The 16800-nt window shown below is 41.4% G+C and overlaps 1 protein-coding gene across 5 annotated transcripts in view; it reads left to right on the top strand.

The window, feature by feature from the left end:
• OSBPL1A (oxysterol binding protein like 1A) overlaps positions 1 to 16800 on the top strand; it is a 78445-nt gene that overhangs the window by 60359 nt on the left and 1286 nt on the right. For 4 of the 5 annotated variants that reach the window (XM_064442847.1, XM_064442848.1, XM_064442850.1 and 1 more), the window contains exons 19-29: positions 1375 to 1450; positions 2876 to 3010; positions 3344 to 3441; positions 4164 to 4346; positions 4828 to 4935; positions 5025 to 5114; positions 5349 to 5475; positions 8772 to 8888; positions 9699 to 9822; positions 12223 to 12313; positions 13292 to 16188. In XM_064442847.1, coding sequence (XP_064298917.1) covers positions 1375 to 1450; positions 2876 to 3010; positions 3344 to 3441; positions 4164 to 4346; positions 4828 to 4935; positions 5025 to 5114; positions 5349 to 5475; positions 8772 to 8888; positions 9699 to 9822; positions 12223 to 12313; positions 13292 to 13469 — 1327 coding nt within the window. In that variant the 3' untranslated portion in view covers positions 13470 to 16188. Of the gene's footprint in view, positions 1 to 1374; positions 1451 to 2875; positions 3011 to 3343; positions 3442 to 4163; positions 4347 to 4827; positions 4936 to 5024; positions 5115 to 5348; positions 5476 to 8771; positions 8889 to 9698; positions 9823 to 12222; positions 12314 to 13291; positions 16189 to 16800 lie in introns of those variants that run through there. The other variant, XM_064442852.1, reaches the window with a different exon arrangement.

Below are 16800 nucleotides of genomic sequence, written 5' to 3' on the forward strand. Positions count from 1 at the left end.
ATAATTAGTATTATTCAACATGATCCATTTCATGAAATATTTTTGTATCACTGGAAAATCAGAATAGGGAGTGAATATCATGTTGGTCAATTAAAATAAATCCTGCTACCCACTCATCCCCCTGCATGGGAGCTGAGTAAAACAAGACAGGCTGTTAGCCACTTGCTAACAAAACGTAGCTTGGCATGGTGATGAGTTCAGGCATGTGAGCAGGTTTGTGATTGGATACAGCTTGTTGTATTTGAAGGAGCATTTTTTGGTTTTGTTCTTTCTGAAAACTGAAACATCAGCCCTGGTACAGGTGTTTCAGTAGCAAATAAGTATAACATGGCAAGTAGGGCTATTGAAACTAAACCTAGCCTGAAGAGATTTTTTTTTTCTTCTCTTGGCAATGTTTCTGTTTATCAGAAAACTGGGGTGGAGGATGCAGCTACAGCCTGTTCACTCTAAAAAAGACATTCCTTTAGCTACTTTGAAGGGAGACAACACCTTAGTTAGGAAGGCAACATGATCATTTAGACAGAGTTAACTGAACTTTGAAACTCAAATAGTTCACACAGTTTGAGTGAGATGTAGGCAATTCTTGTCCATTGAGAAATTTTTCTCATTGGTAATAGCTTCATGATCCAAACATGAATTTTTGTGGTGTTGTGGGCAGAGGGCTTTGACCTATATTTATGCCTTTCTGTAGGTAAATTGGATTAATAGTTGAGCTGATCAGCACCAGTAAGAAAACTGAACAAAACCTGTGCCTGATTTCTTGTAAAGCTGAGAAATACAGGCTGTATTACACAGCCTAAATGTTGGTCTTGAAAATATGTTTAAGACTTGTTTTAGAACAGGCTGCTGTGTTTTCTGTTCTTTAATGATGCTGCTTTTTCTCTTGCTCCTGATTTTAATACAGGCAATAAATGTCATGGCCCTTCATTGTCAGTATATGGGTGACTAGCCAAAAAAAACCCCAAAACCAACCACAAAAGCAACCACAAACTGCATGGCTTAACCTCAGATCTCTTCAGACATTGTGATAATACCTATGTACCTACTCAGAAAGAAGGTACTTTTTCTTACAAAGACACAACTAAATATCTTAATGGTGCCATTGTGAAAACACTGTTTTGATAACTTAGGTAGAAATTCTCTTCTACTGCTCTTATGTAAAATGAAGGGAATGGTTCTGGTTTTGGAGAAATTCAGGTTTCTGTGTAGGTAAGAGTTTTAAGTACTTCAGAGCACCACTGTCATTTCCCATTGGCTTTTAATATAAAAATTGGAGAAGTGTTACTTTCAAAAAAGAGTATTTGGGTTTTGTAGTCTTGGTTAGTAATGGAAAACTTTTTTTTCTTCTGCTTTCTCCCCTGTTCCTTTCCCCAGAACAAGCTTGCCGTCTCCAATGTTTTCCAGAAATGACTTCAGTATCTGGAGTATCTTAAGAAAATGTATTGGAATGGTAGGTAATCAGAAAGCTATGGTAAAAGTTGTGAAGTGATTGTTTCATTTGAGGCTCAAATGAAATCTTGTTGGGGTGAGGGACTTTTTTTTCGTTAAATTTGCTGCTTATGCTTTATTTGCTTTCACAGCTCTAGAAGGTAAGGCTTGATTAGAGCAATATTCCTTCAGTAAAAGCATTTTATCTTTATCCCTTGAAGTACTTACTGGTAGTGAAATTTTTTTACTTTGACTGTGGGAAAACAAAACCAAAAAACCAGCTACTTTAATATTGCTCTTCTCCCTTCACCTTAGTATCTCAGTCTTCCCCTCCCAAGGTGTTACTGGCCAGATGGTGGCCAGATCAGAGGTTAACTAGTTGGCACACAATCTGCTTTCAGCTAAGGGTGAGCTGAGAAGAGTTATTCTTTCCATTAGATCCTGCAAAAGGCTGAAAGTACTTGCTGATAAACCTTTTGTCAGCCTCTAACAGTAGCCTACAGAAGGGAATGTTTGTGTTTAGTCGCTGTTGTTTTTTCCTCCTCCCCTTGCTGTAGTTACAAACAGCACCAAGCAATGAGTTGTGGAAATGCTGGGGGATGCCTGTATTGGCAGCTCCAAGTCTCCTGCGTTGTTGTGAAGCATCTGAGACTTCTCACAGTGGCTTTGGCAGAAAAGTTATTACAACATGGAATGGGTGTTATACACGTGGAACTTGGAGTGGATTGTACTGAAGTGCCTGCCAAAGGTGTTGGTGCCAGATGCCACCATTATGGTTAAGAACAGTGCTGTTTATTGTGCACATTGCCAGTGGTCATATTGTATGCTTTTAATTTGCTACTGCCAGCAGTTTGCAACATTGCTATGTTATGCATTCAGAGGGCATGCTTTTTAAAAATCAGGAGGAGAGTAAACAGCATCAAAACTGTAGGACTTCTTTTAAGTTTTTATTCCTCTTACGAAAGTTCCCTTTTTCTTCAGAATACAGAATCCCCATTTTTACTTCTGTGCCACCATGCTTCCCTGTCCTTTCTCATCCTCCTCCCCCCACCTGCCCACCTGCTTCCAATAAAGATAATATGTTTAAGTAATTAGATGGCCTATATCTATTTTAAGAATAATAACTTCGTCTTTAAAAAGGTCCTTTATACTTCATTCTGTTGTTTCATCTTGCTGCCTTAATGCATTTATCAATAGGAAGTTTGTTTGATGTTTGGTTTTCTTTTTGTTTTAAAAGTAGCCTTAACATCAACACAGATAGGCTTATCAAGCTCACAAGGGATGTACAGAGTTTTTTTCCTTTCAGCATTAGTGAAGCCAGGTCAAGCACATTGAATTAGCGCTAAGAGCATCGTTTATTTTTGTAGTAAGCCAATTACACTTGGGTTGCTGCAGGTCAGCGTATCTGATCATTTGGTTTTTAACACAAATTTCATTTGTGCATCAGGAGTTGTCGAAGATCACCATGCCAGTTATATTCAATGAGCCATTGAGCTTTCTACAGCGACTTACAGAGTATATGGAGCATACATACCTCATCCACAAAGCCAGCTCACTTTCCAGCACAACTGAGCGAATGCAGGTATTTTGGGTGTGGTAATTAGTGCTAGCTCTTGATGAAAATGCGTTGGGATTTTTTTCTTCATAGTCTCGTTATAGGAGCAACCCCTGTAACTTGCTGCATGTCGGATTCTCTTATTAATTAACCAGTTTTGCTTATCTGGGAAAACATTTTGCTTTTCCTAAGGCTTGCTTTTTTTAGCCTTTTGATGAAAACTGTTATTCCTCTGCCTTACAAATAGTACTTTGCTAAGCTATTTCAGAAGAATCATTCTGTAATACCATGACTGCTGTCGATAGTTGATAAAGACTAAAATCCAGGAGGCTAACTATGTACTCTTCCTCTTCTGAATAGTGTGTTGCTGCATTTGCTGTGTCTGCTGTAGCCTCGCAGTGGGAACGTACAGGGAAGCCATTCAACCCCTTGCTTGGAGAGACATATGAATTGATCAGGTAATGAACAGAAAATGCACTGAAGAGTGGAGAGTAGTATTATGTGTAACTGATGTTTCATTAGACTTGTCAGGTGGCTTGCAGACTGCTCTTTGGCTTCTAAGATTCCACCAATTCTCCTAGCAGCTGTTGGAGGTGCTTGCAATGAGCGTTGGTGTTCAGCAATGCACCTTACAGTGAAGGGAAACTACTTAACTTTTCAACTCAAAGCAGACAAATGAAATTTTCCAGGTTTAAAGGGGAATTTTAATTACAAAAACTACTTTTTTTTTTTCTGAAACCCTTCTGGATTAAAAGAAGCATGGTACATAAAGGAGGCTTTAAAATTGTAGTATTCGTTATACGAGCGTCCAGAATACAACTAGGCACTGTTAGTCTGTTAGTACACAGCTGTACTTGGGGTGAATTTTTCTCTCATGTGAGGTTTTGGCCTATATTTGTGCAAAAGCTTAAAGAGGTCGCTATCAAAAGTGAACATTGGCTGATCAGATTTGGTAGTTCTCGTTACCTTCTTACATGATGTCCTGAGTTATTTAGAATGGGGATGTTCCATGTATTAGTTAAAATGCTAAGATAAAACAAAAAGACATATCAACTAACTCTTGCACTGAGTACAGCAGCTATGCATGGGTCCAACTATCTGTTTCACCCTCAGGAAAAGAACTGCAACTTCACTATACTCGATACGTAGATAAATGCTTTTGGTTATCTTTATTTTGCAGAGATGATCTTGGCTTTAGACTTCTCTCAGAGCAAGTTAGCCATCATCCACCAATCAGTGCTTTCTATGCTGAAGGTTTAAATAATGATTTTGTGTTTCATGGATCAATTTATCCTAAACTCAAATTCTGGGGCAAGAGCGTGGAAGCAGAACCAAAAGGCACAATGACTTTGGAGCTTCTTGAGTAAGTTGATAAGTGAGCATGTCCATAATGATTAGTGTGCATAAGAATCTCATGGCTTAGGAATGGACATGTCTGACACCCACATCCTAACGTTTGATGGCAGACCACTTTACGGGAAGGAGGGGATGAGAAGATGAAAGGAACTTGCTGCCATTTCTTGTAATATACTGCATACTAATAGTGTTAGTAGTCGGGGCTTTTGTGTCTGTATGTTCTGCAGATGCCTGGACATCAGTCCTACGAAGACTAGCACGCTTGAGTCCTGCTGGCTTTCCTCATGTCATTCAGTGCTAACAGTGACTGCACTGAAGTAGCTGTTTTAAGGAATTGGTAAAATCAGTAGCAATAAGTTAATAAACTTCTTGGGTTTCCTGACTAATTGCCATGTCCCTTTCAAGGCTTGGTGTGATTTATAGATGATGGCTTGTTGGAGCAGTGATATCCAGTACAAAGATACAATGTTTTTATTCCCCTCCCTTAGACACAATGAAGCCTACACATGGACAAACCCTACCTGCTGTGTGCACAACATTATTGTGGGCAAACTTTGGATTGAGCAGTATGGAAATGTGGAAATAACTAACCATAAGTAAGTTAAGCATGAGTGCTTTCGCTTGCTGCAAGTTTGAAGAGGAAGAGCATTTGGAAGTCATTAGTGCCCTCTTTTTCTGCCTTTAGAACTGGTGAGAAATGTGTACTAAGCTTCAAGCCCTGTGGCCTCTTTGGGAAGGAGTTACACAAAGTTGAAGGCTACATTCAGGACAAAAGGTAACAGCATCATTCCTAACAGGAAACAAATGGCTGCCCTCTGTTTCTGATGGGAGGTGTAAACTGAATGCCCTTAACGTAGTCTCTCAAGGGCATGAACATGTAGCAGCGAAGTTATGAATTGTGCAAGTTTAAAAAGTTGCTCTCAGAAATTCTTCTTTCAAATATTTTTGTCTGAAATGATTAAATAAACCTCCTTAAGCTCCTTTGTAAACTTAGTCTTTTTTTTGACAGCAAAAAGAAACTTTGCGCACTGTATGGGAAGTGGACTGAGTGTTTGTACAGTGTTGACCCAGCTACATTCGAAGCTTACAAAAAAAATGACAAGAAAAATGCAGAAGAGAAGAAAAGCAGTAAACAGGTATTAATCACCTAAAGAGGTGGTATCTCAAAAGCACGATAAGACAGCTAAATATTTTAGCAGCATTTAAGAGCATTAAGGTTTCACTTAATCTCCCTTTCCTAGTAGGACACGAAATGGATTGGATGAGTACCTGCATTAAGGGATAATATGCCTTCCCTCAAGGAGCTGTACCCAAACTTCCCAAAATTTGGAGTGATCTAAATACTGGCTGATTCATTACCTGCCCCTTCCTCCAAAAAGTCACATGGAGGAAATAACATATCTGTTAGTTGGACCATGGTTCTGATCATATATAACATTTATATTCTAATAGGAGGATCCTAGAGGCAGAATTAGACTAGTTTCTCATCTTGGCAGAAGATAATCTTTTCCAGCTTTTACAAGGAATTTTTGTATTGCTTTCTATTAAATTTTCGCAACCACAGAGATGTTTGCCTTCCCCCCCCACCCCGCAATTCCATTTTTTTTTTTTTTCCTTCTGGGGAAAAACCCTCATTCTTAATTCTTCCAGATTTCTGGTCAGCAGTATGCTTTTTAAGGTGAATGGTGATGGTGACAACACACAGCTTGAAGAACAACCACTCACATAATAGCTTAAAGCAGATTTCTTGCTCCCTTTTGGTGATTGAAGCCAGATTTTTGTGTTGATTTGGGTGTTACAAGTTTTTATACCTGAGAAGAAAGAGACACAGAACTCTGACAGCAGTTGTTTCTGTGCAGGTTCAGATTGTTTCTGTAACTGAGATTGCTCCAGTACTTTTCATCAGGGGAGAGCTAAAGCACTGGGGATTACTGCTTCTCTTTGAGTCTGACCCTGTGAGCTCTAGGGAGAAGGAGCAAAGAAAAACATACCCTGCATCTTTGTTCAGCTACTGCTTTGCATTTTCCAACAATGTATAAGATGATCCTTGCTGTTCACTCCAAAATGAAGCATCCTGTTGCATAAAGCTCATGCTGCGATGTTTTTCTGAATCTAGAAAAGCATGGGGTTTTTTCTACTCATTTCACAGAAGTATTTTTGTGTAGAAGACTAAAAGCTTTGTAACGCACGCTATGAATCAGATAGTCTTTGAATGTATTCCCACTGCCCCCTTGTGTTTGAGGAGTTGATGTTTTTTATGGTTTTTGAGCATCGAGGTAAGCCAAGTGTCATGTATAATGTCTGGATGTGGTTTGTCCCTTCAGGATAGTGAAGGATTCATTCAGGCATGAAAGTACATGGCCTTTCAAATTTCTCCTAATTAGAATTTTCAGATTTATTTAGTTGTTTTCCAGCTATTCCTTCATGCTGCATTGCTACTAATGAAGAATTGCTTCTGCCTCCTATAGGGGACCTGCTTGGATGCAAGTCCTTCTGCAAAAATTGCCTCAGGTTTTTTCCCGAATCCCTTTGATTTTTATAGGGATGAAACTTAGGGAAAAAAAATTTTGCAGGGAGCGAGACAAGCCTTCGTGTATGCAAAGGTGATATTTTACAAACTTCAGAAGGGTTATAGTAGACCTAGGGTTAGACCAGTATGATTCTGCTCTGAATGAACTACAGCCTTTTTTAGTCAAGGTGAAACATTTCATACAGAATTTTCAGTGCAAATATGTGGAAAAGCATAGTGTAAGGCAATAGCAACTGCCCTCACATGTGCCTTGTTTACAGACACCAGAGGTCTTCCTTTGGCAAAGTCTGTTACTACCCTTCTAGCAATGTACTGAGAGGTTGAGTAGCACTGAGCTTAAAATATGGATCATTGTGGCAAAAGCACATGAAAATCCACTTTTTACCTAGTTCTTTGTAATTCTTATGACATTTTTGAGACTATGTATACAACAAGGCAGAAATTGCAGTGTGTATTGTAGCCTTTGTGTAAATGTTGGTTTGGAGCTTGATAATCTGGTACTGTTTTGTTCTGGTGTCTTTGTTTTGATATATCTTTCTGATCTGTTCTGCTTCAAATTCCTGATTTCTGAAAGGTTGATCAGTGTCCTTTAAAGGACAGAATGGCAGGTTGCCAGCACAGTTCAGATGTAGTCAACTAAAAGCCCTGTTCATCTTCCTCACAGCTGAGGGACTGAACCTGGTCTGCGTGTTGTTCTGGTTACTTTGCAACTTTTTCATTATTAAAAGCCCATGGAACCAAGTGCTTCGACATGAAACAGAATCCTTAATACTTCCTAATTTTCTTGGAGGCATAACACATGAATCATCTCAGAGGAGAACCAAGTCCAGTTTGGCTACTGGATTATTTTTTTGCACTAAAACATCAGTCTGTATTATCTGACACAAATATCAGAAAGCAAATCTTATTAGCAGCAGGATTAAAGCTGTTGGCATGTAGCCAAAGTATTTAAAGCATTAGTTGCTTTAGTTCAGCTTTATTCTCCAATGGTCTCTGAAATGTGCTACTGTTTTTTAGCTGTGATAGTGACATCAAATTTTTTGGGGAGAGCCGTATTCATTGTCTAGCTGGCTTTAGTTCAGTATTGTAGCATATACTTGTGCGGCGGAACTAATATCAGCAGCATTGGACCCCAGCTGCTTTAAAGCTTTGTGTAAAAAGGGTGACGGTTTAGAACTAGATCAAGTCACATCTACACTGTGACCACCAGTTGTTCCCTACTGCCTTGGTAACCCTGGGTAGAGTTTTTCCCTTTCTGGGAAAACCATTCCCCAGTGCTGTGGCTGCAGCTGCCTCAGGCCATGTATGTCAGCCTTCATAGGATACCCTTCCCAGAAATATCAGCTAATCTAGGATGTTCATTTAACATCTGCAGTTTGCCATTTCAATAGTGTAGTGGTCAATGAAAGGGGGAAGGTTCCTCTGAGCAAAGAGCAGTAACATAGGGCTTTCTGTTGTGCACAACTGAAAACAGCAGCATTTGCGTTATGTGCTGGCATTTTTTTGACGTGGAAGGATGAGGAATGTGACTTCTATTCTTCAACTTTAATGAAGCAGTAAAGGAGTTAAATATCAGGCATGGTAATGCTTGTCTTTGAGGAACCAGGACACCTCTGTGGTGGTAAAAAATGGCATTTCCTAACGCTTGAACATCCAGATTACATCTACAAAAGATGTCAATGTAAGAAACTGTTGGTAGTCTTCCATTGGGAGGGAATTAGGAGTATGTATGCAATGTTAATGCTGTTATCCTTCTTGACAAGCATCTAGAAAAGTCTTTGTATCTGAATTTTTTTACTTTTGGTCAAGAAAATAATTTTATATAAGTTCCAGTGTTCAAATGAATAGATGTAAATGCTTCATGACTCCAAAGAACTTCTTTCCTTTGTGTGCTTCCTTTAGGTGGGCAATACTGAGGAACCAGATGAGATGCCGTTACCAGATTCTGAGAGTGTGTATGTTATTCCTGGAAGTATTTTGCTATGGAAGATAACTCCAAGACCTCCAAATTCAGCACAGGTCAGCTACGCTTCTGCTTATTTGAAAATGTGTGCTATCCTGTTATTCTGTATGTTCAACACAAAGTAAATCCATTTGTTGTCTTTTTTCATTATCAAGTCTGGGTTTGCCTGTTTATTGCAACAAACTTTCCCACTACAACTGTAACCCTGTAATGTGGGATCAGATGGATAACTGCTACAGGCATGACTCTAGAGTTAGCAGAATTTCTCTGGAAAACGGGATGCTTCATGTAGCTAGAGGTATGGGGGCTTTCCCCACCTCTTCTCTCCACCCTGCTCCCTGCACTGAGGCACCTACCTTGTGAGAAATCTCTTCTGAAGAGCTTTATTGGACAACAGACACTTCCTAGGGGCCACTTGCAAAGCCTGCATAGTGTGAGTTGGTGTGTGAAGGGCTGTGGAGCTGGAGAAACAGTCGGTGGAATACAAGGGTATGTGTGTAACTGGAAGGACACAGAATTGTTGTTCCAATTCTGGAACAACCAAAAGGTGACCTCAGTGGGTTAATCAAGGGGGAAATCTCTCTACAGAGATAGGGAAAATACCTGTAAGACTAGAAAAAGAAGATAAGAGAGGAATAGTGCACTGAGTAATTGGATGCTGGCCTGCTTAAACAGAAACACCAAGGATCACCTGCACTCTGCCCTGACAGTGCAGTTTTGCTGATATCTTGAGTATTCCTATCTTGAGTGATTAACTAATAAAAAAAACACTTTTATGTTTGTGTTTTAGACAGCAGCTTTCTTGTGTATTAAGACTAGCAGCTTGAGTTGTAAAGTCACCTTTTATCTTTGTCTCTGAATTTCAGATGTATAATTTTACTAGCTTTGCTATGGCTTTGAATGAGTTGGACAAAGAAATGGAGAGTGTCATTCCCAAAACTGACTGCCGGCTGCGACCAGATATCAGAGCCATGGAAAATGGAGAAATAGGTAACTTTAGTTATTGATAAAGGTGTTTTTATTTTTTTTCTTAAAACTGAGGGACTGGGGAAAAAAGTAAATTCCACATTCAAATTTTTAGTAGAACTTTTAGAGTAAGTAGCTACCCATAAAGATACATTCCTCCATGCTGCAAGACAGTAACTCTTAATACAGTCTTCTGTAGGTTGTGATATGCTTCTAGTGAAAGGTGTCACCCACCTGTGCTGGGGCTGGTTGGGATGGAGTTAATTTTCTTCATAGCAGCCTGTATATGGTGCTGTGTTTTAGATTAGTGACCAAAGCAGTGTTAACACATCTGTGTGTTGGCTATTGCTGAACATCTGCACTGTGCCAAGGCCACCTCTGTTTCTGGGGTTAGCAAGAGGCTATGAGGGGACACAGCTGGGACAGCTGACCCAAACTGACCAAAGAGAAATTCCATACTAGATAACATATCATGCTCAGCAATAAGTTGTGTTTGGGGGGAAGCAGCTGTTGCTCAGAGACTGGCTGGATACTGGTTTGCTGCTGGAAGATAGTAAGTGATTGCCTTTGCATCACTTTTTCTTCCTTTTTCCCTTTCCCTTCACTTACTAAACTGTTTTTACCTCGACCTGTGAGGGTTTCTTTGCTTTTGCTCTTTGATTCTCTCCCTTAGCCCACTAGGGTGGATGGGAGTGAACAAGTGGCTTGTGGGTGCTTAGTTGCTGGCCAGGAACCCACCACACCATCTACTTATGTTATGCTTTTTATTCAGCTTTAGGCCCTCTGCTGTGCTTTCATAGTCAAGCCCTGTAATAGGAAACTAGTCTAAGGAGAGACAATCTCTAAGCATTGTAAGGAACTATTTGTAAACTTTTCAGTTTTCTGTTTCCATCAGCGTGATGCAAAAGGAGTATTTTGAGGTGCTAATTCTGAGAAATGCAGTCTAAACTATTCACATGAAACTGCAATGCCAAAAAATACCCTTGATGCAAAACTGTTCTTCACTGGGAGTTGAACACTTCTGTTGTCCTAGAATAGTGAATTAGAAATACATTGTGAGACTTTCAGTGAGTAGAAATAGTGTGCTTTTTAGAAACCTCATAGAGATTGTTACTGTAGATGCCATAGAGTGAAAAGTGTCTTTTAGTCTTTTGACATGTGACTTGGTGTTAGATACTTCGGTATGGTGTGGAACAGCCTTCCCCTGGCCCTCTTTGCTCCCTTTTCTCTGGCATTTTACATATTAAAGCAGGATGGCCAGCTTTGTGGACTAAAAGCATGGGGGCTCTAGCTTTCTCTGGATTGTTAAGTGATCAGGATAAGTCATGAAACTCTGATTCAGTTTCACCTATATAATAGGGCAATGACTTCTGATAAATCTGAGATCTAAGTATGAAAAACAGTGATACGGGCGTAATACAGTGCAGTTGTGCATATTTTTTTTGTCATAAGCTGAAAACCACTTCCTTGAGGCTTTTAAAAAAGCAGATCAGTGAATTCCCACAACCAGTCTCTCCTGCCTCTACTCTTGTTTTGTGGCCGGCAGGGTGGACCTACTTGGTTCAGAACATCCCCAGTAATTTGTCTGTGTAAACTCAAAGTGCAAATAACTATGGTGTTAGCAGCGGACTGTGTTCCTTAACTATACTAACAGCATAAGGTTTGTCTAGCAGGTAGACTGGTAATACACAGTGTGTTAGTAGCTGGCAGGTTAACAGGGAATGGCTGATAGTCTTCCAAAAACGGTTCTCTCGACTACTTCTAAGATGTTTGTGAAATGCTTTTTGAGGATTCAGGTATGAAAGAGATCATCCTTCACCTAATCTGCTTTAGTCTGACTTACTCCTCAGACCTTCTGACCACCCTTTCTGCCAAATAAAGCAACTGTTGTTTGTTTAGGACCATGACCCATGCTACCTTAATGTATTAACAGAGAGATGAAGGGATGCTGCAGAGAGACAGTTATTTGTATTTTGGAAGTGAATATTCCAGATCCCTGTTGATCGGGAAGTAAGTCCTATAACAATGTAACCTAAACCTTAACAAGAAGCAGGTAGCCAGACTTCTGAAGCAAATCCAGCATATGTTAATCAGTTTCCCTACTGAAATAAATTCTAGGTACGCCACCTCCCCTAGGTCACATTCGCTGTCACATGAACACTTTTTCAGGGTCCCCAGGCCATGGATAAACACGTATTTAGGAGTCTTAAAGACTGGAATTCCATTGGCTCATCCTGTGCCACAGCTGGCCTGGCTTTGCTCTTAGACTAAACCAGAACCTCTTCTGTGTTATGTAAGAGGCTTTTTAAATGGTCAGCTTTTACTACTTCCTTTATTTGATGGGTAAGGTGGAGTAATGTCCCTGTCTTATATTACACTTTAACATCGTCTGTGGTTTTATTTGTGTATTTTTACTCCTTCAAGATCTAGCTAGTGAAGAAAAGAAGAGGCTAGAAGAAAAACAAAGGACTGCCCGCAAAAATCGTTCAAAGTCAGAGGAAGACTGGAAGACGAGGTTAGTGTGCTTGCCTCTGTCTGTGTAGTTACATGTAAACATTCTGAACAATGAGGTTAACTGCCAGTCCATGCCAGTGATGTGCAGTGTTGTGTCAGCATGAAGAGCTGACATCATCAGGTTTGGTAGTGCCGCTGTTGTATTTGCAGACGTGGTCCCTGCAGGCTGTAGTGCTTCCAGAGAGGAGCGACAGGCTTGGGCTCAGTTCTTTCCCTCTCACCACTTGCACACACACATTCAAATACAAACTGAGTTGGTTTTCTGAGCGCCTTTTGTTTCTGACATGAAAAAGATGTTGCCGCAGACAGCTGCTTTTAAGGACTGTTGTTGCTGATTGATTTATAATTGCCTCAAATTTGCATGCTTGGCCGAAGAGATGAGGAAATGCTTCCTCCGGTGAACTTGATAGCTTACTGCCCATGACTTCTCAGATCAGTTGCTGTGTGCTGGCAATACTGTGTTCCCACTGCCTACAGCTATTCTCAAAGTTGGTGAAATGACTTTATCACCCAGATATCCAAGTCATTGTCTCCTTTCTGAGAGGGTCACTAACTACAAAAGCAAGAAGAGCTACGGGGAAAAATCAGCCTACAAGGGATCTGCTAGGATGGTGGTTTTGTGGTTAATGTGGGGGGGGTTTTGTGGTGGTTTGGGGGGGCGGGGTTGTGGTTTTGGTTTTTCTTTTTACTATAAGATGAGAGGGGTCAGTTGGGGAGCTCTTACAAGCTAAGTAGAAACCACAAAAACCTGACCAAATGAATCTAGTTAGACCAGAGAAGGCCTATTTAAAGGTATAGTAATAAATTGGTGGTCTCTTCACGGGGTGCGGGGGGCAAGTAAGCTACGGTCTCTAAAAGTAAGCAAGCTCTATCTCTTCCCTATTAACTAACTATTAATACAACCAGACACTGTGGATTAAATATCTTTAAAATGTCTGTTTGTAACTATAAATCACTCTTTTCTCTTTTTCAAATGAAGTCACCCATCATTCCAGAGTCCCAGGTTTGGACATGTCTGCCTTTGTCATTTTCCTGTGCCTGCTCTCTTGAAGTGTTTGGGTTTGTTTGCCCTGAGACTGGTGGAAAATAACATCTTTGTAATGCTTCCAAGTAAACGTGTTAAGTGCTGGACAGCCTTGCACCTCCCTCTTTCCTGAATTCACAGTGGTTCTAGCTCTCACCAAATGTTTTCAAAGTAAGCAATAGTTATACTGTGTTCCTCCAGGTGCCTGAAGTAGCTTAAGGTATATCTCAAAGCACCTGAGGTTGGTATTGGAAACTGAGGAATTCCCAGGGGGCAACTCAGAGCAATGGTTTTTGGGGTATATAATTAGTGCAGACACCAGTCCCAAGGTTCTTCAGTTGCTGTTGTACAGGTACTGTAGACCTGCTCAGTGCTTGCCTGGGGTGTCCTTAAAGAATCCTTTGTTTTCCAGGATGTTTCTAAAGCTTTGGCAGAAAATTCCTAGTGTCTGATCTCTTTAGTAGGAATGCCAAGTGTGACTGCCTCTAAAGGATGAACACAAAATGTGGAGGAAGAGTTGTGCTTCGGGGAAGAAATGCATACTGTGAAGGGAAACTCTCCTACCTGTTCCCAGAAGGTCACCTGTCTTAATCACAGAATCACAGAATGGTAGGGGTTGGAAGGGACCTCTGGAGATCATCTTGTCTAACCCACCTGCTTGAGCAGGGATACCCAGAGCAGGGGGCACAGGAACGTGTCCGGGTGGGTTTTGAATGTCTCCAGGGAAGGAGACTCCACAGCCTCCCTGGGCAGCCTGTTCCACTGCTCTGGCACCCTCACAGGAAAGATATTTTACCTCATATTCAGATGGAGCATCCTGTGTTCCAGTCTGTGCCCATTGCCCCTTGTCCTGTCATTGGGCACCACTGAAAAGAGCCCAGCCCCAGCCTCTTGACACCCACCCTTTAGATAGTTAGAAGCATTGATAAGATCCCCCCTCAGGCTTCTCTTCTCCTGGCTAAACAAATCCAGGTGTCTCAGCCTTGCCTCGTAAGGCAGATGTTCCAGTCCCCTGATCATCTTTGTAGCTCTGACTTTCTCCAGTAGTTCCCTGGCTTTCTTGAACTGGATGGCCCAAAACTGGACACAGTACTCCAGATGTGGTCTCACCAGGGCAGAGTAGAACGGGAGGATAACCTCTCTCGACCTGCTGGCCACACTCCTTTTAGTGCAGCCCAGGATACCGTTGGCCTTCCTGGCCGCAAGGGCTCGTTGCTGGCTCAGGGTCAACTTGTCCACCAGCACTCCAGGTCCTCAGCAGAGCTGCTTTCCAGTAGTTCAGCCCCCAGCCTGTACTGGTGCATGGAGTTGTTCCTCCCCAGGTGCAGGACTTTACTCTTGCTTTTGTTGAATTTAATTATGTTCCCCTCAGCCCAGCTTTTCAGCCTTAATCTGCAGTGTAATATAAACTCTTTAAACTACTGCAATCTCCTTACCACAGAAAAGCAGGCTTCTTAGTTTGTCTTAGAGGAGTTCCTCCCTCATAAGACAACTCTCCAAAGTGCCTAATGATTTTTTTAGATTATTTTGAATCCACTTTCAATGTGGGGTCTTGGTTTTTCTGAAAAAGTGATTCATGTTGAACACTTACTGTTCTAGAGACTGATCAGTAGTTTTAAGTCTTGAATAAAAGACTAGTTCAGTTCTGAAACACAGCAGTGGTCTGTTGCTATTGATGATGAAAATCAGTCCCCTCCTTCTCCCATCACTTCCCTCGCTAGATTATCCGATTGCTTTGGGTCTGTTCCTGTCTCTCAAACTTAGTTATTCTGATTGCCTTTTCCCATCCTATTGAAGTAGGTGGTCACTGGAGGAGGGGCACATTGTCCTGACTTCACAAGTGTTGCAGACACACTAGTGAGGTATTGGGTGGTAGAATTCCTTAACGTGAGAGTGACGTGACTGTGCTTATAGCCCTGCCTCTCAGCAAACTCTGCTCTGGAATGAGCTGCTATTACCTGTGAACTAGGAGGTGAACTTGATGCATGTGCACATGCATGTACCGGTTACTTTGGAATAGCTGATGTATCCTGTGTGGAGGTGATGCAGTAGTGAACCATGTGCAGAAGAGGGGTTGAAATGACTGTCTTCTCTTGGCTTTGGTTCACTTAACCAGGACAGCAGGAGAACCACTGAAGCATTCAACTGTTCAGTTTACCACCATGAAGATGGTACAAAGCATTTCTTCCGATACATATCTCAAATCTTTTGAGCCAAGCAAGACTTGCCTGTTAGCTGTCCTGCTCTGTAACACGACTCTGTAGTACTGATGGCCTTTATGCTTTTGCTCTTTTTAAAGAGATCAAGTCATGTTTGGTCCGAATGTGCTTTAATTTCTGTTCTGAACCTTTATAGTACCTTAAAAAGGAAGAGCTGAGTTAAAATGGGCTGCCTTGCACACGCATGATTTACCTAAGTGTGTTTGCTGCAGTGAGGCATATAAATGAAAAGCTGGCTGTTGTGGCCAGTGAGGAGGTGAAAGGAAGCTGTGGAGAGTATCAACCACAGAAACAGCTTCTAGCAAGCTTGCCTGTGCCATAAACACAGCTTGGCAAAATATAGCAAGAAGTTAAAATACTACAGGTCTGGTACTGTGCAGTGTGTGCTTTTGAGGCAGGAGATCGAGTAACTGGGCCCAAACAGAAAGTGGTGTTCAGTGACAGGCTGCAGGATTGCCAGAAATGGGTGTGGGAGGAAGAAGGACATGTTTCTGTGCCACGGTGATTTGACAGGGTTGTACTCACCACTGGGGAATACTTGCCAGTAGCATGGCCTTATAAGTACACCTTATTGTGCAGATAGATAACACTCCCTGCTGCCTCCAGAAAGGTTTCATACACACGTGCATGTAATCTGTGCGTGTGTATACACCAGTGCCTCCAGATTAGGTAGGGGGGAGAGGGAAGGAAAGAAAGAAGGTGCTAAACTTCAGTGATCATAGCAACAACCAGCTTAGCAAGAGCTTGCAAGTACCTTCATGCAGATGGAATCAGCTTTCTGGTCATTCAGATTAGCCCCCCCCCCAGTGCTGACAGTGGAGTGCAACACTTACCTTGTAATAAGCCGGGGCTTTTCCTGCAGCTTGTGGGTGGTATTTCATGTGCACTGAGGGCAGCTGGAACACTTCAGTGCATTGCAAAACAAGGTTTTAAGAAACAAGGGGAAATGTAGAACCCAGAGAAATAATAATTTTCTGATTTCAGGACTGCAGTGCTTGTGGTGTTTATATGTCTTGCAAAAACTGTTACTGCTTATGCATGCCAAAATGATTGTTCACAACTGCTTTGGAGTAAAACCGTACCCACCCTTTATTTGAGTCTTGACTGCTTCAAGTGACAAAATACTGGTGTCAGTAATTTCACCTAGGAGACGTTTAAGCGGTGTGGCAAATGGGGAGAATCTAGCCACTGAAGATGACTTGGAATTCACTTAGGAATTTAAAACCAAGAGGGCTCCTGCAATCA

The sequence above is a fragment of the Phalacrocorax carbo genome, chromosome 2 (assembly GCF_963921805.1).
Source record: "Phalacrocorax carbo chromosome 2, bPhaCar2.1, whole genome shotgun sequence".
NCBI classification, from domain to species: Eukaryota; Metazoa; Chordata; class Aves; order Suliformes; family Phalacrocoracidae; genus Phalacrocorax; species Phalacrocorax carbo.